At 45.4% G+C, this 23,566-nt stretch overlaps 1 protein-coding gene across 4 annotated transcripts in view; it reads right to left on the minus strand.

Annotated features, from left to right (window-relative positions):
• Positions 1-23,566, minus strand: part of SNX11 (sorting nexin 11) — a 115,791-nt gene that overhangs the window by 20,346 nt on the left and 71,879 nt on the right. For all 4 annotated transcript variants that reach the window (XM_086924269.1, XM_086924270.1, XM_086924267.1 and 1 more), the window contains exon 6: positions 17,986-18,186. In XM_086924269.1, the coding sequence (XP_086780395.1) occupies positions 17,986-18,186 (201 nt within the window). The remainder of the gene's footprint in view (positions 1-17,985; positions 18,187-23,566) is intronic.

A 23,566-nucleotide genomic window follows, 5' to 3' on the forward strand; every position in this document is an offset into this window, starting at 1 on the left:
AAGGCGGCCACACCTGTCCCCCCCGTGTAGTAAGCGTGTTTCAGTCAAAGTGCTGCGTATTCTGCCCTATCCATGTCCCGGGATGACAGGAGCTTCCTCGCTGCCTTCAGCTATTTCCAGATCCTGGGGGCCCCCGTACGGCGGTGCACCTCTTCCAATTCCTTAACTTTTTGCGTGAGCTCGTCCCACTTCTGCCTCCGTTCCCTGTTCTCCGCCGAGGAAACCGCGATAAATTCCCCTCTGACCACCGCCTTAAGTGCGGCCCACTGCGTCGCCACCGAGGTATCTGCGTTATCATTATGTGTTTGGAAGTCACTGATCGCCGCCGTAACCTTTTGCACGACAGTTTTCTTATGTCACAGAGCGTCTCTGAGGCGCCAGACCCCCCGGGGGCCCGGTCAGCCGGCAGAGAGAAGCTCCCCGAGACCGGTGCGTGATCAGATAAAGATATGACCCCCACCTCCGATGTCGTAGCTAGATCACGGACTGGGCCGGTAACTATGAGGTGATCCAGCCTCGCGTATGTTTTGTGCGCGTGAGAGTAAAAGGAGTAGTCTCGATCCGTGGGGTGCAAGTGGCGCCAAAGATCATGAAGATCCAGGTCCACCAGTTGGGATTTAACTGCTTGTGACATTTCCCCTGTCTGTGGGGAGCGCTGGGCCGACCTATCTATAGCCGAGTCTACCACCATATTTAAATCTCCACCCAAAATTATGTGCCTGTCCGGGGATGCTGTTATGTCACTAATGCTGACTGAAAGAAGCTATCCTGATGTTCATTCGGACAGTAAATCGTCCCGATGGTAAATGTCCGGACCCCAATTTGAATCTATGCGCTAAGAGTCTCCCCTTTTGTTCTGCAAACTTGTGTAGGACCTCCCCTCTGAAAGAGTTCGACACTAAAATCGCCACCTCCGCCGTCTTGGTGTTGGACGAGGAAAAGAACTGCGTGGGAAATGTACGGGATCATAATCTATGGCAGTCTCGCGCAAGCAAGTGAGTCTCTTGTAAAAGACAAATGTCAGCCTGTGTGTTCTCTAGCAAGGACAGGACTGCTCTCCTCTTGACAGGGTTATTAAGCCCCTTAACATTAAGGGTCACTACCTTAAGGGTTGCCATAGAGAGTCAAGACAGAATGAAACATGCATTGAATCCTGTGCAATGGGGGGGGCCTGTGGGCCTCAACTGCCCATAACTCCCCGTCGGGGCATCGTGGAAAGATCAAGAACACTGAACGGACTGTACCCTCCCCCTCCCTACCCAACTCCCAACCCCCTTGTTCCCCAACTCCCCCTCCTCCCACTCCCTTCACGGCACCCCAACTCCCCTCCTCCCCTCCCCCCCCCAAACCCCCAACACCCTCCGAGAGATTGTCCCAGCCATGTCCTGTCCGGACAAGTCCGTGGTAACATCGTAGTGGACGTCCAGCCACACCCTTCCTCCCTCTGCTCCCCCCCAACCCCTCATGGCCCTAAGCCGGCAAGAACAGTAATGCAAAGTCGTTCTTCCTCCGGAGCAATCTTACGCTGTTAGTGCGACACCGTCATGCACCACTGTGTCTCTGGAGGCTTCCTGGATGGCGCTCGCCATTTCAGCCCTGATGGTAGGCGAGCTCTGACGTTGGGAAGCCGCTTGATGTTCTGCGCCTCGAGACCCTGCGCCACCCATCCTCCGTGGTACGTCTCCTGCGAGGTGTGGCGGAGGCCTCCTCTTCCGCGGTGATCCCCAGCACCTCGCACGTGTCCTGTAGGGACCTCAGTTGATGTAGCACACCGTTCCACCTGAAAATAAGTCGGAAAGGATGACCCCAGGAATAAGGCGTTTCATTCTGTTTCAAGAAGTCTGTTGCGATTTTGAACGCTTTCCGCTTTTGGAGGGTGATTACAGACAGGTCCTGATACAAGGCCACGGGGTGTCCTCGAAACGTCAACGAGGGTTTTTTCCAGGCCTCCGCCATGATCCGTTCTTTCAGTGGAAAGTCAGGAAAGAATGCCAAAATGTCCGGAGGCGGGGCTGACGCGCGCCTCTGAGGGCCCACTTGATGAGCTCTATCAATCCGTACCGGAAAGTCCGCCGCTTCACCCAATATGTCCCTGAAGAGCTCCCTCAGGTATCTGGCCACATCCGTCCCCTCTTCCGTGGATGGCACTCCCCGGACCCTGATGTTATTCCGCCGAGAGCGGGTTTCCAGGTCTTCGTTGTGGGCCTGGAAGTCCATCTGTTGATCCCTCAAACGCAGCACCTCCTGTTGTAACTGCGTGAGTTCCTCGTCTTGTCTCTGTGTGGAGCTTTCCACCGTGGCCACTCTCTCACCAAGACCATCTACTTCTCTCCGGATCTCGCAGACCTCCCCGGCCACCTCCTGTTTCAGCGTTTGAAAATCGTCTCTCAGCGTGCCAAAAAGCGACTCCAAGAAGGATCGAGTGACCGGTGGTTCACCGCCTCCTGTTGCATGAGAGCCACTCGCTGCGTTCGGTGACGGTTGATTCCTATCTCCCCTGGTCTGAGACCTGCCAAGCATCTCGGGGAGCTTGCGGTCGTTCCGTTTGTTGCCCTTCTGACTCGCCATCTTGTCCTCGAGGCCGCCCTGCCAAGTACGGGCGCCGCACCAGCCAGACACCCGGGCTGCGGCCCCACCCGCCTCGTCTTGCGAGGATGACTCTGTCCTCTGCCGCGGGGTGCACCTCCGGGACCCTCCAAGTCTGGGGACGACCTCAGTGGCCCGGGCACCGCTATCCGCTCCAGGCCACGCTACGATCAAGGGTAGGGAGCCGTCCGCGGCCCGCGCAAACCGGTTCCTCTCGCCTAGCTTGTCCTTCGGCGACCGCTGCTGTTGTTTACGGCAAGCCGACCATCCGCGGCGTAGCTCTCAAGGGCACCACATGCCACCGCCGTCCACCGGTTTCTTCACCTCCTCCGAAAGCAACTATGGCGGCTCTGCCGCCTCTGCAAGTTGTTGCACCCTTTCCGGTGATGGCCCCGTCCTCGGACGGCTCTCCGCCCGGCCCCGGGATCAGTCGCCAGCCGGCCAGGAGCAGACTCCTCCGCAGCAGCCTTCTGGAGGGTCCCGGTTCCTATCCTTGTCGCTGCGACTCTTCTTCCGCCTATGCGCCCAACGACCCCGCCCCTCCGGCCTGCAGGACACCGTTCAACTAGGCCGCAGCCGCGGCCTCAATTTCCGTCGGGATCGACAACTAGGGGTGGGTCGTCTCCACGGGCAGCAGGCGCTTCTCCGGGCTTCCCAGCCCAGTCGCGGTACCCAGGCGTGGCTCTTACTTCCTTCCGCTGCACCACCGCTGACTTCTGCGTGTTTCGGGGAAAGAGCTCTGCTCAGCCTCGGCTAGGACGCCATTTCTCCTTGCATCCGGTCTCGGCGTCGCTCAGTGCCACGGTCCGGGCTACGGGCCCCCGGCCACTCCAAAGCTGGATTTCGGCTCTAGCACAGCCCAATCTGTTCCCGCACCGTCCCCACTCGGTTTTATGCCGATGGGGGGGAGAACAAGCTATGCAGCAGGCTCAGGGCCCGGGCTGGGTCGGGAGCTCTGGGCGAAAGAGTCTCCTCACTCCGCCATCTTGGCCACGCCCCCTGGGATATTTTTTAACAAAAAAACCTAACAAATATCATTTACAACGTCAATAGCTTTAACTTTCAGTAATGCGAGGCCTATTGCATTGCAAATGCTTGTTTTGTTGTTGTTGTGAGCTGACTGTCCCACCTTTTAGTGCCTAATCCAGCTTCTCCTGATTTTGTATGCCCTTCCCTAGTAGCTTCCACGCGTAGTTGCCATTTTAAGACCTTTTTTTATCGCATGAGCTTCTGGTTCTTTGTTTACTTCTGCCCCCCCATCTCTCGGAGAAGCGAGTGGGTCGCCTTTGAACCCAGAAAATTCTTCAAGCTGCTAAACTTCTCCTACAGGTAAGAAACCATATCATTTTGCAACATGAATCTTTTCTAAATTCACAAGCTGTGCATGCATTTTGAAGCTTTTTTTATACTTGTGAAGGCTGGTTTGGGGATGAGTTTGAGAATAAATGTTTTAGTACTCTCTGTCCCATTTGTAGGTCGAGCCTGGGCAACGCATCCGGCTTTGCAAGGCATGCTGTATTTGTGTGTGGACTTGAAGCTCCGCTCCCTCTACGCCCATATTTTTTATTGACTTGTGCCATTGTCCTTTGCAAATGCTTGCTTCGGGGTCCTTAATAGGATTGTTAGTCCCTCCTAAGTAACACCATGTCTTCATTTGCAACCTTCCATGAGGACAGTTGTTATACAGTATGTCTTCTTTAGTCTGTAAGCACTATTTTCTTTAATTCGTTTCTCCTACTGCAGGCATGACATACTTTCCTGCAACTTTCAGCACGCCATGTGTGCTTTCACTTTCCAAGCAGCCTGGGACAATGGCAGCAGAGGTCTCGCATTTACAAGAGTTTGAGCTATTCCCATTGTAAATGACAATGCCTTTTATTTATGTGTTAATTAAAAAAACAGATAAATAAAAGGCATTGTCATTTACAATGCCAACACCTTAAACTCTTGCAAATGCTAGACCTATTGCATTGCAAATGCTTGTTCTTCCTTATGCATCTGTAGGTATATACAGAAGTGATTTATGAACGTGTGCCCTGATGACCAAATGTCTGCCATGCATATGTCACATAACAAGATATTTGCCAAGAAGGCTATTGTAGCTCGGTTCTTACGTGTTCAATGTGCTCTTGGTTTGATCAGTAGTTGAATTCCAGCCAAGTTGTTTTCCTTTCCTTACTGACTGTTTACTCCAAATAGTACATTAATGCTCTTCTTGCGTCATGTGTATGTAGTGTTCTTTCAGCTCAAATATTTGGCTACTGGTAGAAAGTAGGCATTTGGATTGTTTGGTTAATGTTAAAGTGTGAATTGACCTTTAGTAGGAAATATGGATCAGCCTCATGACTATCCTGGTTTTGTGTATTTGCATGCATGGTTCTTGGATGGTGAGTACTTGTAACTCACTAACTCTTTGGAGATGTCATTGCGATCAAAAGGCCGTTTTTTTGTGTGACAAATATAAAAAAGTCATTTAAATGGCTTCTTTATGAGTTGGGTTAAAACAACATTCAAGTTCCATGTATGTTTTGGTACACTTCTTGGTGGGCTATTCTTTTTGCCCCTTCTAGAAATACTTTGATTACAGGATTTCTGAAGAAACTTCTACCTATGTGACCCCTTGTGTAGGCATCTATTGCTCCCAAATGTACCTTTAAAGACGCATATGTTAACTTGTTGTCTAGCAGGTCAGTGAGGAATCTTTTAACTGTAGTATCTTTTGTACTGTCTTGTAAAAGGCCAGATTTGTGGCACCACCTTGATCATCTTTCCTATTTGTCTGCATAGCATTTACTTGTTCTTGCTTGTCTGAAGACCACCATTGCCCTTTCTGGAAGTCCTAGATGTCCATACTCTATGTCCTCAGCTGCTAAGCTCAGCGAGGTCGGTTCTAGGTGAAGAATCATCCCCTTTTGCATGAAGAGCAGGCCTTGCAACATTGGTAACTTCAGCAAATTGTTGTGAGCTATCTCTATTAGCTCTGAAAAACAGGTTTGTCTCGCCCACTGTGTATTAAGGTCATTTGCGACTGTCTTCATTTGTTGATCACTAGGGATAACAATGGGATCAGGTGAAAAGCGTAAGCAAATCTCCCTGACCCGTCTATTGACAGATCATTCCCCAGGCAGTGATGGTGAGGATGTCTGTACGCAAAGGATCTGTATTTTGTGTGCTCTGGTGGAGCTCCGCATTTTCTGAAAATCTTTTCCAGTACTATTTGATTCCGTTCCCACTCGTGAGAGGTGGATGCTGGTCTGCTCAGCTTGTCCGCTCCTAAATTGTCTTTCCTTGGAAGATGTGTTACTGTTATATTTGTTTCTGTATGGCCCACTTCCAGATAAAGATTTTGTTCCTGTGCTTGTTGAGATAAAACGTTGTTGTAATGTCTGTTTGAATTAGTAAGGATTTTCTCCACAACTGTTTCTAAAAGGCTTTTAAGACTAGGAACACTGTTTAGCTCCAGTACGTATATTTATGTGTTGGACTGCTTCCTGTACAACCCAAATTTCTCTGATTTTGAGTCTTTCCATATGAGCTCCCTATCCCATATGCGGGGCATCCGTGGTAATGGTTACTGTTGGAGTTGGTGATATGAAGGGGCTTCCACTTGTTATATTTGTACTGTTCCACCACGCCATCTCCTCCTGTACTTTCGTCCCAACTCCCCGTGGCTCGGGACCGTTGACTTTCGACCCATTTCTGAATTGGTGTCATATGTAGAGGTGCATATGGTGTTAGAGGTATGCAGGAGGCCATTTTTCCAAGTATTTTCTCCACAGGCCTCACTGTCAGAGACTGACCCTTCTTGTACTGGTGAGTTTCGTGCAGCAACAATAGTATTCTCTTCTCACAAGGCTATGCTTTTGCTTCAGTAGAGTTGATCCTCGCTGCCAGGAAGAGCTTTTCCTGTTCTGGTTTGGGTGACAAATTTTCTTAGTTTATGGAATACCCCAGTTTGTGGAGTGTTGATATGACCATATTTATGTAATTCCTGCATTTATGTAGTGAGTTTCCTTTTACCAGCCAGTCATCTAGTTAGGGACATACGTGTATCTTTTGCCTCCTAAGATGTTCCGCACCTGCTGAAAAGCACTTTGTAAACACTCTGGGTGCTGAATGCATTCTGAATGTCAGCTCTTTGAATTGATAATGTGTTTTATCTACAACAAAACCGAGAATTGTCTATGTGATTCGTTGGGATGTGTAGCTATGCATTTTTTAGATATATTGTTGTCAGATAGTCTCCTTGCTGCAGCTGCGGAATGACCTACTGTAGCAATGTCATTTTGAACTTTTGCATCTTAATGAAATTGTTAAAGAAACAGAGGTACTGTATAGGACATAGAGATCAGTCTTGCTTTGGTATCAGAAAACATGTCAAGTACTTTCCCTGTTTGAGCTCCTTTTTGGGCAATCTTTCTATTGCCTTCCTTTGTAGAAATAATTTTATCTTTTGTAGTAGTCGTGTTTTTTCTGTCTTGTGTGGACAGATTTCATTGGTCCCTTTGCTCGTGGGTATTTGACCAGTACTACACAATATCTGTGTTTGATAATATTGAATATCCATTTGTTTGAGGTGCTCTTCCTCCACTCCTGGAAGAAGTCCCATATCCTCCCACCAACAGGTGTTGTGCGTGGGAGGGGATGGTTGTCTTTTGAGTCATTTACTAGTTGGTGCAGATGCTCCTTTTGGCTGTGATCTGCTCCTTGCTCATCCCAAAAGGGTTGACAGGGTGGTGTCTGGTACTGCCATTGTTCAGTAGGCATTTACGTCTGGCTTGCACCTTGAAAACTCTGGTGTGTGGTGGTATCTTTGAAGCTCCCTCTATCTACTGGTCTCCTTGTAAGTGCAGTTCCTCACCTTAAATGCCCCTTAAACTGCAGCTAGGATCGATTTGGATGTATTATTGTCTTTTTTAAGCTGCTGCAGGGTTTCATGAACTGCACTGCCAAAAAGTTGTTTTCTATTAAATGGGTTGTTAATGGTGTATGCTTGGACATCATTTTTGAAGCAAGACACCCTTAGACAGGCATGTCTTGTAAGGGTGGTCCCTGCTATCATCTGTCCACTTGCAGCATCTAGTGCAGATTTTAAGTAAGCAGGTGTTAGCAATATCTTTCCCCTCCTCTGCAAGGGACGCTGCTCTCCTCTGGTATTGCTCAGGCAGATGTTTCAACAGCTTTGCCATCTCCTCCCAGTGCAGAGATGCATACCTGTTAAGCGGGGCATTAGAATTGGCTATGTACCACTGAGTCGCAGCTCCCCTCTCAAACTTCCTCCTCACCATGTCCACCTACTTACTTTCTTTATCCGGAGGTGGTCCAGAGGCTGTGGGGACATTTGCCCTCTTTCTTGCCATCGTAGCAATAATAGAGTCTGCTAGTACTGTCCCTGAAATATAAGGAGGGTTCTGTGAAGAAATATTTTCTATACAAATGCAATGCGTGTCATCTAGAACACACCCAGATGCTACTGGCAATGGCAGAAATGATCTTAACCCAAATGCCTTTCTACATGGGGAGGATTGGTATGTACAGAGACAGGGGACAGCTATGGGCTCCAGGTTTGCTCCATCTTATGTGAACCTGTTTTTGGGTCTGTATGAGGTGGAGCATGCCTGGAGCCCTGGCGCAAAGGAGTGGATGGATAGTATATTTTATTACACTAGATACATTGATGACATCCTTCTGATTTGGAAGGGCAGCTCTGTAGAACTAAATAAGTATTTTCTATACTTGAACAATAACAAGCGGAATTTGAAATTGACAATTAACAGCTGAAGAGAGGAGATTACCTTCTTGGATCTCAGATAAATCAGAGATTTCAAAGTGATCTGTATATCAAACCCACCGCGTGCAACAGTGTGTTGCATGCATCAAGCTGTCACCCTAAGTCCACGCTATCCGCCTTACTATATGGCGAAATGGTGAGAATCTGGCGCAACTGTAGCCAGGAAAACAATTTTGAGCAAAATATACGTAGACTGAAAGGTAATTTTAGAGCTCGAGGATATGATGAAGTCTGTCTTACAAAAGCAGAAAATAAAATCAGAAACCGAACTAGAAAGGACACTTTGATACAAAGGAAAGACACCAAGGATAAAAAGGATCAGGGGCAGTGTTGCTTCATTACAGAATATGGGACGTATGGGACGTATAGCAATCATGTTTATAACATACTACGAAAAAATTGGCATTTGCTAAAATCTGAAACCTTGCCAATGGATTTGGTATCTGCAAAACCAAAGGTTGTCTATCGTAAGGGTAGCACGATAAAAAACACACTATGCCCCAGCCACGTTAGGAAGCCAAGCCCGGGACCATCTACATGGCTTCCTGAGAAACCTATGCTCAATATGTAAATTTGGGCTAAACAAAAAGAAATCCTTTAAGTATAATGGTCCCAAAGAATTCCAGAAAAAAAGTTTCATCAATTGTAATACAACACACACAGTATATGTCATTATCTGTGCGTGCACAAAAATCTATGAGGGAGTAGTGTGAGGTGTCTCAAGGTACGAATACAAGAGCATATAAGGAACATCGGGCATGGAGATACCACTAACCCAATAGTGCAGAACATCCTTGAAAATCACCCTAGGTAAAGGGATACCACTTTCCATGCTATTGACTGTACCAATGATAATGTAAGAGGCGGAGACAGAACGCTACACCTAAGACAGGTTGAATCCAGATGGATTTGTAGACTTAGATGTGTGACATTGGGTCTTAACATCAATAATGAATTCCACTATTTCCTATAGGGAGACTGTATGTGTCTTCTTCACGAAAACAATTTCTGTTTAGAAATCTGATGTATTATGGGTAAGCAAATACCGAGTATGAACCTTGATACCGAAATACTTGCTCAGGCTCGCGTTGTTACGTATGTGACTTCCGATTCTTTGTAAGACTAGACAGTCTGTATGTGCAATTTGTGCTCATAGATAGATATGATCTAAATAGGATACATCTCGCACAGATTACGATAAATTTGGTTTCTAATGAAAATATTGGTGTCGCCTTTCAGATCATGAATTGTATACCACCTATATGATGATCCATGCGTTAATTGTACTCTATATGAACTATGTTACATGTATTACACTTGATCACTTTAGATTACACACACATACCATTACAGAATGAGATGCCATGCATCTGCTGCTTAGACTCATGTACATATACCATAGATCTAGGAGAATTTCATTTACTCCATAAATATTAATGGCGTCCACATATGTTGTAAACGTACATATTTTTATATATATTTATTCTCCCAAAATTTTTTCTTGCCAATTACTTGGAACCTATTTAGGTTTGCAGGAATTTTGGTTACTAAAAATAAGTAGGCACCATACCGTTCAGAGATGGCGCTTATTTTATAGTGTTGAAATCCATTGGCTATTTGCTAAATGGTTTAATGGCAGACATCGCCACTTTGCTGTGGCAAGGACACGCGATCATATAGGTTATAATCATAATTTACCCGCAATTTGATAATCGTTTATTCATTAGCTGTATCTGATTACTACACTTATATCAGAAGGATGCCATATGTACTACCACTCCAAGATGGCAAACATTATGATGCGCGTACGACCTGTTTCTGAGATGTAGTCATATGGAGAGAAAAAAAAAGTGTGAAAATACCTAGCTTTAGGATAACAAATGACCATATGTTACGGTTATTGAACATCTCCCCAAACTTTGACCTTTTGTGCACAAATATAAACTTGAGATAGGCTTTAATTTTTAAAAAATGCGGCAATAACATCATTCAAAGATGGCGCATTAAATACGAAAGACGAAGAACTACGCAAATAAAGGGAACAGAGTTAGAAGGTTAATAGCTTCATTGATAATTATATCAGAAGGATGCCATTGGAACCACCATTCCAAGATGGCACCCATTATGATATGCGGACGATCCGTTTGTGTTATGAAGTCATAAGAAAAAAGCGTGCAAATACCCAGTTTTAAGATAACAAATGACCGTATGTTATGGTTACTGTACATCTCCCCGAGCTTGGACTTTTGAGAACAAACACAAACTTATGATAGGCTTTATTAAAAAAAAATGCGACAGTAACATTGTTCAAAGATGGCGCACTAAATACGAAACACTAGAACCACGCAAATAGCGTGAGCAGAGTTGGGAGGTTTAGTGCTTCATTGACAATTAAGCCTTTCAATTAAAAAATGAACGCGGGTATATAAGGATGACCGCAGGGGCAGTGTGTTCTATGCCACCAATATGCGCACACGGATCGAAATCTCGGAACTGGGTAAGCTACTATGGAAACGTAATTTGATTGAGGAACTTTGTCCCGCTATTTCATGATAATGGGGTCATCGAACCGCTGCAGGGTTTGACTCTTGTTCAGCTTTGATGGCTTCGTTACTTAGTACTGGGTGATACATATAAAGGGCGGCGCTACGGACTGTAATTCACTAGTGGGGCCACCCCTCACCGGGCTACGTATAGAAAGGGCGGGGCCGCAAGCTGTAAACAGGACCGAGTAAACGCTCTACCGAAGTGTTTCCGTATTTAAATGTCAAGAAATATTAATGAGATGGGCTGAGGTATCAGTGACATCCTGCATGCTTAGAGCGCTCGGAAACGAACGATGCAGCCAATATTAATGTGGTGGCCTGGAGCACATGGCGACTACTGTACATATTGCTAAAGATAAACGAGTAAAGACAATTGTGTCAATCTTCTTGCCCCAAGCAAATTAATCCTTCCTGATTTACCAATGGATGGCTTGCTTAACAAATGTTTGAATTTGCACAAAGTAATCTCTGTTGCAATTTGTGCTCAGTTTACACGCCATGTGGGCAATTCCCAGATATCTTCCAAAACTTTAGTGGACAAACCGCATTAAAATTCACAATCCACAAACTTGACTGCAGCCCTAACTATGTGCACAACTATACATAGTGTACATTTTGGACTATTTGATTAAACTTCTGTCCATCATGAATATTCTATGTGCAGTTTCTCTCTGGAGAATTACTCCGATTGAGCATACAAATATGAGAATGTCTTTGGAATGGGTTCAGAGAACACTGACCAATTTTAAACCTATCCTTGACTACCTATATGCCTGTAAGCTTTTATGATCTGTTGAATATGACACTCTAAAAAGTAGCGCAAAATGAGTAGGGCAAAAAAACGTTCTAAAATAGATTGAAATTGCCATCTATCTACATGATGTGACTTTGTGTTTTTATAGGACACTTTGGCTTTCCATGAGAAGCATCTTGGCAATAATATGGAAATCCTAAACCAATGGAGAAAACACATTTTTTCTTGAAACTTAAAGTAAGCAGTCTGAACTTAATGTTATACTACATGACACTGTCTAATATAGACTGGAATTATTATCTCTTGAATTTTAATTTTGATACTTCTTTACAGCTCTTCTTACTTTTTCATACATCTGATGAACAACATAACTTAGAAACTTGTCATTCTACACACTATCAGGTATGCACATCTAAAGCAGGTACATGGATAATGTTTAGTGTGAATATATGGAGTTGTTCCTCCCTTCTCCATATGTTTTCTGAATGTTTGATATGGTCTGGTGCTCAATATAAAAATCTTGTATAACAACTTACAATGAAATGAATTTATGTGTATATATATATATATATATATATATATATATATATGGCGGCGGCAGGCTTGCTGGAGAATAAACACTTCAATTGAGCACTCAATCTGGGTCTGTTCCTTCGTCATTTTGGAATTTGTGTGCTGGGGCGGCTGCTTCAGCCAGTGACGTGTATGTATGTGTATGTATATATATATATATATATATATATATATATATATATATACTTCACCACTTGTGCTCCTGCTACCTCGCCAGCTATCAATCCTCAGCCAACACTCAAGCAAGAACACGGAAGACCCAAAGTGCAGGTGAGTTTTTATTTTGCAGTACACCACGCCAGGATAATGTTTCGCCCTACACAGAGGGCTTGGTCATATATACTGAATTCCCAATCCACGGCAATTACAACTGCCGTCCGTGCATTAGCTCTGCCAAAGTTCAAATATTAATATATACCGGCTGTCCCGGTCGGGGAAGGAGACCCACTTCTGTTGCTGATCCAAGATGACGCTTACAAGTGTCAGCCTGAGGAACGAGATTGCGGTGACTCACCAGGGGAGTTCCTGCAAATGCGGAGATTCACATCTATAAAGCAGCGCAGGCAAAAGACTGAAGGCGCACATCAACCCACTGGGGATTCAATATTTGAACTTTGGCAGAGCTAATGCACGGACCCACAAGGGTAATACATACGTTTTAGCACTACAATTCCCAAGATGCTGTTAAGCCACGCCCAGGAGGGCGGGAAAAGATTTAAATAATGAAGTGCTAAACGAGCCGAATTTACCTGCCAATTGCAAACGCCGCTGAGGAAGGGATAAAGATCACCCGAAACGCGTCTGGCGTATATTCACAAGAAGTGTGCCCCAGTTCGGATGCAGGCGTGCAAGATGTGAATAAAATATGAGAAGCTAAGAATCTCTCGTGTGGTCTTCTTCCGAATGGGTCCCTGAAACGATTTGATATATACCGGCTGTCCCGGTCGGGGAAGGAGACCCACTGCTGTTGCGGATCCAAGATGACGCTTACAAGTGTCAGCCTGAGGAACGAGATTGCGGTGACTCACCAGGGGAGTTCCTGCAAATGCGGAGATTCACATCTATGAAGCAGCGCAGGCAAAAGACTGAAGGCGCACATCAACCCACTGGGGATTCAATATTTGAACTTTGGCAGAGCTAATGCACGGACCCACAAGGGTAATACATACGTTTTAGCACTACAATTCCCAAGATGCTGTTAAGCCACGCCCAGGAGGGCGGGAAAAGATTTAAATAATGAAGTGCTAAACGAGCCGAATTTACCTGCCAATTACAAACGCCGCTGAGGAAGGGATAAAGATCACCCGAAACGCGTCTGGCGTATATTCACAAGAAGTGTGCCCCAGTTCGGATGTAGGCGTGCAAGATGTGAATAAAATATGAGAAGCTAAGAATCTCTCGTGTGGTCTTCTTCCGAATGGGTCCCTGAAACGATTTGATATATACCGGCTGTCCTGGTCGGGGAAGGAGACCCACTGCTGTTGCGGATCCAAGATGACGCTTACAAGTGTCAGCCTGAGGAACGAGATTGCGGTGACTCACCAGGGAAGTTCCTGCAAATGCGGAGATTCACATCTATAAAGCAGCGCAGGCAAAAGACTGAAGGCGCACATCAACCCACTGGGGATTCAATATTTGAACTTTGGCAGAGCTAATGCATGGACCCACAAGGGTAATACATACGTTTTAGCACTACAATTCCCAAGATGCTGTTAAGCCACGCCCAGGAGGGCGGGAAAAGATTTAAATAATGAAGTGCTAAACGAGCCGAATTTACCTGCCAATCACAAACGCCGCTGAGGAAGGGATAAAGATCACCCGAAACGCGTCTGGCGTATATTCACAAGAAGTGTGCCCCAGTTCGGATGCAGGCGTGCAAGATGTGAATAAAATATGAGAAGCTAAGAATCTCTCGTGTGGTCTTCTTCCGAATGGGTCCCTGAAACGATTTGATATATACCGGCTGTCCCGGTCTGGGAAGGAGACCCACTGCTGTTGCGGATCCAAGATGACGCTTACAAGTGTCAGCCTGAGGAACGAGATTGCGGTGACTCACCAGGGGAGTTCCTGCAAATGCGGAGATTCACATCTATAAAGCAGCGCAGGCAAAAGACTGAAGGCGCACATCAACCCACTGGGGATTCAATATTTGAACTTTGGCAGAGCTAATGCACGGACCCACAAGGGTAATACATACGTTTTAGCACTACAATTCCCAAGATGCTGTTAAGCCACGCCCAGGAGGGCGGGAAAAGATTTAAATAATGAAGTGCTAAACGAGCCGAATTTACCTGCCAATTACAAACGCCGCTGAGGAAGGGATAAAGATCACCCGAAACGCGTCTGGCGTATATTCACAAGAAGTGTGCCCCAGTTCGGATGCAGGCGTGCAAGATGTGAATAAAATATGAGAAGCTAAGAATCTCTTGTGTGGTCTTCTTCCGAATGGGTCCCTGAAACAATTTGATATATATATATATATATATTCGATAAACATGATTCTGAATATGCTGATGAAAAGCCAAATCCTTTTTTTTTTTGTTTAATTTGTTTGTATAGTAGATGTCTGTAAATCGGTTTTATATGTATTTGTAAAGTTTGTAAATAGACTTTTTATGTGCACTTTTGTAGCCCCGAAGAAATCCCTGGACAGGACGAAACGCGTTGGCGGTTTCAAAAGTTTTTAAAGGAATGAATAAAAGATTCCTTTGAAGACGACATCAACTCATCCTTGAAAAAAACTTTGCATTTTGATTATTATATCATTGTTGTATTTCATCCATGAAAGTGTGCTGGACTGTCCTGTATATTCTGTGAAGATTGTTTATATTTCTTTTCAGCCCTTGGGTGTTACTGACCTGAATGTTGCAGGTTCCTTCAAGGCCTGTCTTCCCTCGTTCAGTATGCTAGAGAGCATGGGTTGACACAGACTTCTACTATTGGAAGTTAGTAATACCTCTAATAGAAATCATGATTGAGATTTCTGTTCTTCAAGGTGTACACTATAGGTATCTGCAGCCCTTTTAATTAGTTGGCTATACATGGCGATGTCATCTGGAGGCCTTAACGGATACGTTTCTATCACCTCCTCTGTGGAGTCAGTCTCCAGGTCCTGCCATTGAGTTTCAAGATATTCTGAACCCTCGGTATCCTAGAAAATGCCCTGTGACACTGGGTACTCTTTCTTGAAGATCTCTTGTTCTCCCTCCTGTCGTTCTGGGGTTGTTGGGGGCTCTAGTTCTTCTGAGTCCCTGTCCCTTTGTGTCTGGTCCGTTTAAGAGTAGTTCTGAATTATCTGAGAGAGATGTCCAACTCTTTTGCAGGGTCACAGCATTTTGTCTTCAAGACGCCTGCTTTTGCATTTGATCTTGGCTGTGCGTTCTTTGGCGTCGAGTGTGTGTCACTTTCTTTTCTACCTCATGGCAGCTTGCGTCTGATTCTCACTATGCCCTTTTTTTGCCCTTTCTTGACTTCTGTGGTCTTTAGCTGCCGTAGTCTGTCTACGGTGTCCTTGCTTTGGGACCCGAGTTTTTTTTGCGGATTCTGCTTGCCTTAGGTCAGAGAAATTTTTGACACTAAGGCACCTTTCTTGGTTGGTTGATCTAGATTCACGCCCAATCTGTATTTTCAACATTGCCTGTGAACATTTCTCATCTGGTTTTCGACGTTGGGGGTCTGATATCTCTCCTTCAGTGATGTTGTCATCATCCTCACTCAACAACCTCAAGTCTATCAGTGACAGTGTCTCCTTCTGTTCTTGCATGGTGTAGTGTGCTTTCCCCGGTTTGCCTATCGCCTTTAAGGTAATGAGTTTAAAGTCTGTGCAGGCCTTACTGTTGTCGCTTCTGTGGTCTATCGCAAGGCAAATGTTGCACATCTGGTGTTTATCTTTTTGAGCAAACTTGTGATGGCACTTGGAGCAGAATTGAAATGGTGTGTTTTTCATGTCACATGGAACAGGGGGCCCCTGCTCAGACATTCTCTGGTCTTCCCTTGATGTGAAGTCTCGATAACTTTAAATTGGTAGCCGTTTTAGTAGTTTTTTATGGAAGTTCGGCATCTTCCTCAACAAACTTTTGAGTAAATCATCTTGACTGGAGAGCCTTCAGCAATGCTTCCAGACACAATGGCGGAAAAAAGAAAGCTTACAGGGAGGGGCATACAACGTCAGGAGAGGCTTAATTAAACACCAAATGGTGGGACAGTCTACGCCATGAAAACAAAATAAACAACAACAAAAAAGAAAGAGAAAAGGCACTAAGACAAAGGAGAATTCCTGATCCAAACACTAGATGGTGGAATGATGCACAGCATGGTAATCCAGAAAAGATGTATGCTGCAAACCGGAACTAATCAATGTTGTGCATACCCACACATACGCAGAACTCAATGATGACACTCAAACAACAGACCACTCAACCTGACTGCTTACCAACCCTGTAAATACACCCTACAATCAACTCTAAACCACCCACACCCTAACTCAATAACCACAGCTTCTAAACCACAGCTAGAAGTTCCAATTGGTGTAGGAATGCCACATGGGAGAAAACTCTTGGATGAATAACAAGAATGGGCCAAAGTCTTTTAAAGCTTCAAAAGACGAATTGTTGGCAAATGCAAAACTTAGTAACATAATATATGAGCATGATGGACTAAAGAATATTCCCAGTGTCAAAAATTCCAGATGTGTGCCACTTCTGCTCCGTGCTGACATTTTCAGTTATAGGTGTTTGATTTAATAGCCAAATTCAGAATGAATGGGATAAGTGATGAGATGGGTGAAAAGGACTAACCCTTTCCATAAGTGGATTTTATGGCATTACAGCAATGAGTGAACCAAGGAGAATATGTGGACCTGGGGTCCTTATGCACCATCATTCAAGCACAGTCACATGAATAAGCAAGTGTACGACAGCTTTTGGTAAACAGCTCGACCAATTACCAGTAACCAGACCCTACTACGAGCCAGAAAGAACCAAAATAGTACCCCAACAACTTATTTTAACGCAGCTTGCATTGGAAACTTTCACTGCATCATTTCCTAGGGTGTGCTGAACTCAGTGTCTAGTTCTATGAATGGGACTTGGTCCAGACACTGCACCATGCCCACTGCTTTGTGAGGCCCAGTGTCCACTCTTCAGAGCCTTTGAAGTGATTTACTGTTATCTATTTAACTCCCCACATAATACTACTGAGCTAAGAACTTACTCTTGCACTCTCCTTCTCTGCTGATGGTCCACACTCTTGACAGTGCAATATTCCCATAGTGCTGCTGGGCCCAGACACTGGACTCTTGCACTCTCTTTACCTAGTGATGGGAATTGCTCTTGGTACGCCACCCTTTCTCTAGCGCAGTTAGGCCCCAAACCTGGACTCCTTTTCCCTTATTTAACAATGGAATATGTTCTTGACACTACACCATTCCCAATGCACAACGGGGGACACAGCAAATGCTTCCTACTTTCATTAGATCAGATTAACTTATGAGGCTGCTGAACATAGATGCATTCGCCCTACCTTATTTTCTAAGGTGACCTCATTTGGCCTATGTCTCTTCACTCCCACACCCTCTGAGATGTCAATATTTCCGCTTTGTATCTTGTCTGCCAACACTACTAAGCCCACAGCTTAGGCACTCCACACCATCTTGTCATGCTGAGGCTCTTGATAATGCATACTACACTTAGGACTACTGAGCCACCCTTATACCAGGGTTCCCCAATTTCATGTACCTGCTGAGATGACTTGTTCTGGACATAGTCTCCTCTTCCTCCTGCACCCAACCCTGGTTGGATATGGCATAGCTGAGTATGACTTCAATCACCGGTGGGCCACGACCTTGGACACAAGCCTCGATTTCTGGCAGTGAGAGCTGACTTTGAAGAAAGAGGTGTAGCTGACTGTCGGACAGCAGTACCATGCTGTGTACAGTTCTGTGGAGGCAAAAACGTGATAAATACCTATTTTCAGTCAAGCTAAATCATGCTGTTCACTGTCCTCCGCATCATAAGCTGGTTGACAATGGTAACCTAAGATTGCTCTATGAGATCATCCCCTTACTGTTATTATTCAGGTCTGTATATTGGGTCACTTGGGTTTTTATGGCATTACAAAATTATATTGGCATTAAGTGGTTGCATGTACAGGAAAGAGAGAGCTTAGTTAATGAGGGATTTAAAGTACAGCAACAAAACAAAACATATCTGCATAATATTGGAGTGAAAGCAAAAGATCGATGGACATAAATCAATTTAGTTTTGAGTTACATTAAGCAAGGGAGGGCTCTGCAACAACAGATAGCAATGACAGATTTGAAGAGGATAATGAAGGACACAAAGAATACAAATAATTGTAGATACTCTGCACTGAGGTTTTAAACGCTGCCACACATAAAGATGATTGCACAGGGGGAGGTAGTGTAATGGGGAAAGAATGATGGGAGCTAAAGGCTAAACTTTTCCAACATAACTTACTTCCTCACCATGCGGTCTTCCTTGTTGTGATTTGAAATGCTCTCCTGCTCCCTTTCTCCTCCTGATAACGTCCCATCTTCCATTTTTACTTCTACCGTTAAACTCTAAATTACTAAAGCGCCCCTTTCTCCAATTTTTCTATATGGGGACATCATCAGGTCACTTCTGGAATTCCGTATGGCCCCCAAGACCTTGCTATTCGAATAGGCCTCCGGGACCTGCAAGAGCCTGGTTACCCTATCGGGTGATTTGCAGAGTTTTTATAAATCCTGATTGATTGATATACATGGTATGGTATGAAATGACTAATGCTGAAGCGCTGTGTTGACAGTTGTGATTGACATGTTTTTACTCTACACAACAGTGTGTGACTACAAGGAGACGCTCCCGCTCGTACCCCAGTTTGAGAAAAATTCTTATTGAAACTTGCTAAGCTATATACTTTGCATTCCACACACTATTCTTTTGACCCTCACGCTTTGGGTGGTGTGTATGTGGTGATGGTATGCTCGCTAAAACAGAAAGTTGTGGGCAGCAATAGATTTTGCATATGAATATTTTGAAAGGGTATAGTCAGACACAAGAAGTATTGAACCAGAGACACATTGGTTCTGACTTATTGCGTGGTTGTATCGCACTTGGTTATACTGTGGTTTTATTTATACAATTTCTATTTCAAGATCACCCGAGTGTGATTGCATAGGGGTGACAAGTAGGGTCACTGCTTGTTGGATAAATGTATACCTCCCTACATAATAAGGACTAAATATAAGGGGTATGATCTTTAGTTCTGAGGAAGGCTAAAAGAACCAGTTGGACGACGTACAGCTTCCGAAACATGTCGACAAGAAAGCAGATAGTAGGTTTGAAGGGGCACTAATACCTCTACTTCATCACCTTTACTGATTTTTAATCCCATTCAGGGAACCCAATATTATAGAGAATTAAGGATGTCCCGAGGTAGTTTTACTAACATTCTGTTCTGTAGAGTAGATCCCTCTGTATTGTCTCCCCCATTTCCATTTGAACCATCCCCGGAGTTGGTCTGCGTAGGGATGTTGTAGCAAGCATGATGATGAAGCATACCACTAATAGTGGGTGAGGGCATTTTTAAAGAACCTTGCATTTGTCCCATGTGATATTATTCATTTGATAGAGTACTTAATTTCCTCCTTTTCCGTGTATGTGTGAAGTTATTTCCAACCAATGGTGCAGGTGGTACAGAATTCTGCCACTAGACATGTGCCCATGGTGGAACAATAAACTAAAGAGGCCTTTGAGTTGCGATTGCCGGGGGAACAGATTGGGTAGACTACTGGCTCTGGTTCCCACGAGATCTGTAGGAGCTGCTGCCATGAAAGGACTGTGAAGCCTGCTGGCTGTGTTGGCTAGGGGGAAATGGGTGTGGCTGATGGCTCCTATAGAAGCCTCGGGAGGGGTGAAAGGTGTAGTGCGCCTGTTGTAGGGTCATGGTTAGCCCCAACCATCCTTGCAATGGCCCTACTGTCCTTAAATCTTTCCAGAGCCAAATCCGCCTTGTCACTGAAAAGGCTAGACCCATCGACGGGCATGTGCATAAGGGAGGCCTGGACATCCCCAGGAAACCCAGTATTTCTCAGCCAGGCATGGCGTCTAAGCGCCACAGTTAAACCAATGGCTCTACCTAGCGAGTCAGCCGTATCCAATCCGTATCTTATTGTGAACTTCGCTGCATCTCTCCCGTGAAAAATAGCTTGGGAGAGTATGCTCCGGCTATCATCAAAGACCATTGGCAGCATTTGCGCAACCTTATCCCACACTTTGTGGGAATAACAGCCCAATAAGAGCATTGTACTCACATACTGTTTTGCCAGGCTGATGGAAGAGGAAATTCTCTTACCAAAAGCATCCAGTTTCTTGGATTCCCTATATGGTGGAATGGCAAGGAACATGCTGGGATTGCTCTGGGAAGTTGAGCCCTGGACCACCAAGCTCTCTGGGGTGGGGTGCTGGGAGAGGAAGGTGAGGTCTCCAGGAGCGGGGCAATGGTCCTGTGCACAGGAGTGCGTGTACAGGGCTTGGTGCTGGTCCCAAGCAGGACTTCTGTAAGAGCTTCATTAAAGGGGATTAAGGGTTCTGATGAAAATACTGGTCTTAAAATCGATCATGGGCAGCAGCAGGTCTAGGACCTCAGCCGTCATCAGGGGCACTATTGTAAAACAAGCTACTTCCTCTGTAGCCACTGTAGGACGGCAGAGGAGGCCAGTGCCTGGTGAGGTATCCAGACCACTGTCATCAGCCAAGTCCTCGTACCAGGTTTCATTGAACATGATCTCTGCTACGGGGTCACAGAGATCCTTAGATCCCCTCCATTCACAGAGGGGGTAAATAGGGGTTCATCTCCCATTCAGGTTCATGGTCTGGCACTCAGTACAGGCCACAGAGTTGTGGTCCCTCTCCAGGCACCACAGACACTCCAAGGTGGGGGTCCATCACCGACATTTGTCGATGACAGGCTCCACAAGGCTTGTGCCCAGTCTGTTTCTTCAAGGACATCTCTGAAAGAAAGTAGGAAAAAATTGGCACACAAGACTAGAAATTCAGCAAAAAAATGACTGAAGGGCGCTTGTCAGGATCCACGCTGTTGGTGTGGAAAAGAAGGAACTGTGGTCTGTGTGTTGCTGTGGCGCCTATTTAGGCACTGCGCAAGTCACTTCCAGGGCGGACAACATCATGCAGAGCGAACAACGCAGCCTACCGGCGAGTAAGGGGATTACTCAAGAATTTCTGGATCTAGTCTGAGAAGTAGGGAGGGTTTCAAGGTAATGAATCTGTTGCTGTAAGTGTATTAGAAGGGCCAAGCCAGAAGGATGACAGAGCAATGGGGAAGTTCACAAGGCCAAGCTCAATTCGAAGCACAATTGTTAGAAATTGGTTGACTGGGGTGTGAGCTCTGGTCAACCAGCGACCACAATCCTAGTCAGGGTAAGGCACAAGCAACCTCAAATTAAACTGTGCTCAACCCCCTGGTATCTTGGCAGCCAGGCTTAACTTAGAGGCAATGTGGAAAGTTTCTGCAACACTTCAAATAGTAAAAGAGTGAAAACACCACACAAAAAGATCCCAAACCAGGTTAGAAAAAAAGATCTAAATTTTATAAAACAAGAACAAAACAACTAAAATCCTATCAGTTGAAACAGAGTTGTCAATTTTACAGAATAAACTGTAAAATAACTCATAAAAGCATAAAGTGCCGACCCATGTTATCTGGTTGCGTTGGACTGGGTCAATGTAAAAAGTTCAAGCCGACCGCAATGGAGCACGGGTCGGATGCAGTCCCAGATTAGTCTAGCTCAAGTTTTACCTTCTCAAGTTTTGTGCAAAGAGTCCCATTCACGTTGGAGAGGGTGTCATGGAGCAAGAGCTTCGTGGGTGGTAGTCAGCATTGTGCAAAGAGCAAGCCAGGTGTCACAGATGGGCAGGCTGGAGCTTCACTTTGGTGGTCCTTTGCCGTCTGTCAATGCTGCTGTGAAAAGAGACGGGCTGGCGGCGTCTCGCGCTGATTTTTGGTGCGAGTGGTGTGGTTCCGGTGCAAAAGAGCCCGTTCATGGTCACGAGCTTGAGAGCCACACTAAGGGTCCATGCCCTGAGTAACACCTTTGGGGGTCAGGAATGCGCTGAAGACGGGTCCAGGAGCTGATGAGGAGCCTTTGATGTCCCTGAGGCTCATTTTAGAAGGCCAGTAGAATTGCACTTTAAAACACTCTGGGGTCCAGGGTTCAAGATAAAGTTGCAGGTCCAGTACTTCTTCCCCAGGCAAAATGGCAGCAGGTCAGCACAGAAGGGCAGCAGTTCCTTTGTTATTGTTATTGGTGTTTTATAAAGCGCATAACTCACCCGGGGGCATCTCCGCGCTAACTAGACAACTAATTGAAGAGAAACGTGGCTGGGAAATGACCTCAAAATAAGGAAAGCTTTCAGATGTTTCCTAAAGGCCAAGTAGGATGATGGCTTACGCGGGGCTTCTGGTAGGGAGTTCCAGTATTTAGGGCCCACATAGGAGAAAGCTTTGCCTCCCAAGTGAGTCAGTTGAATACGTGGAATCAATAGTAGAGCCTTACCATTGGATCCTAAATTACGGCAGGATGTCAACTTGCGAAGTTTATTTTGTAGATACTTAGGGCCAATTCCCCTAGTCGCTTTAAATGTCAAGCAGCATGTCTTGAAAAAGGACCTCTTTTTCACTGGAAGCCAGTGTAATTCTCTAAGTAGGGGAAGGGATGGCGTTCCAGGGGGACGATTTAGGACCATCCAGGCAGCTGTATTTTGGATGACTTGGAGGTTTTCTATCAACGTCTCCCCGACTTCCGCCAGCAAAGCATTTCCATAGTCCATCCGGCTGATTACCAGAGCCTGGACCACCGTTCTACGGTGGTTCAGGGGAAGGTATGGGATGATTTTCCGCAGCAGCCGGAGGCTATAGTAGCATGAGCTCATGATGTTTCCGACATTGTGCTTCATAGACAGATTCTGATCTAACTGTATTCCTAGGCTTTTTACAGAGTTAGAGGGGACGGGAGCACTGCCCAGCTCGGCCGGCCACCAATCGTCCAACTTCAGATCTTGTCTTTTCCCCAGAAACATCAGCTCTGTCTTTCCTGGGTTTAATTGGAGGCAGGAGTCTGCCATCCAATTAGCAATAGCCAACATTCCATGCGAGAAACACACTTTTTCCTCAACCAGGTTAATCCCAATGGGGAAGATCAGTTGAGTGGCAGTGTTTGTAGCAGCACAGTAGTCCCTCTTCCTTGTAAAGTATCCACAGGTCCAGAAGTGCACTGAAGTGGTTGTGTCTGAGTTC

The sequence above is a fragment of the Lissotriton vulgaris genome, chromosome 5 (genome assembly GCF_964263255.1).
Source record: "Lissotriton vulgaris chromosome 5, aLisVul1.2, whole genome shotgun sequence".
Classification (NCBI taxonomy): Eukaryota; Metazoa; Chordata; class Amphibia; order Caudata; family Salamandridae; genus Lissotriton; species Lissotriton vulgaris.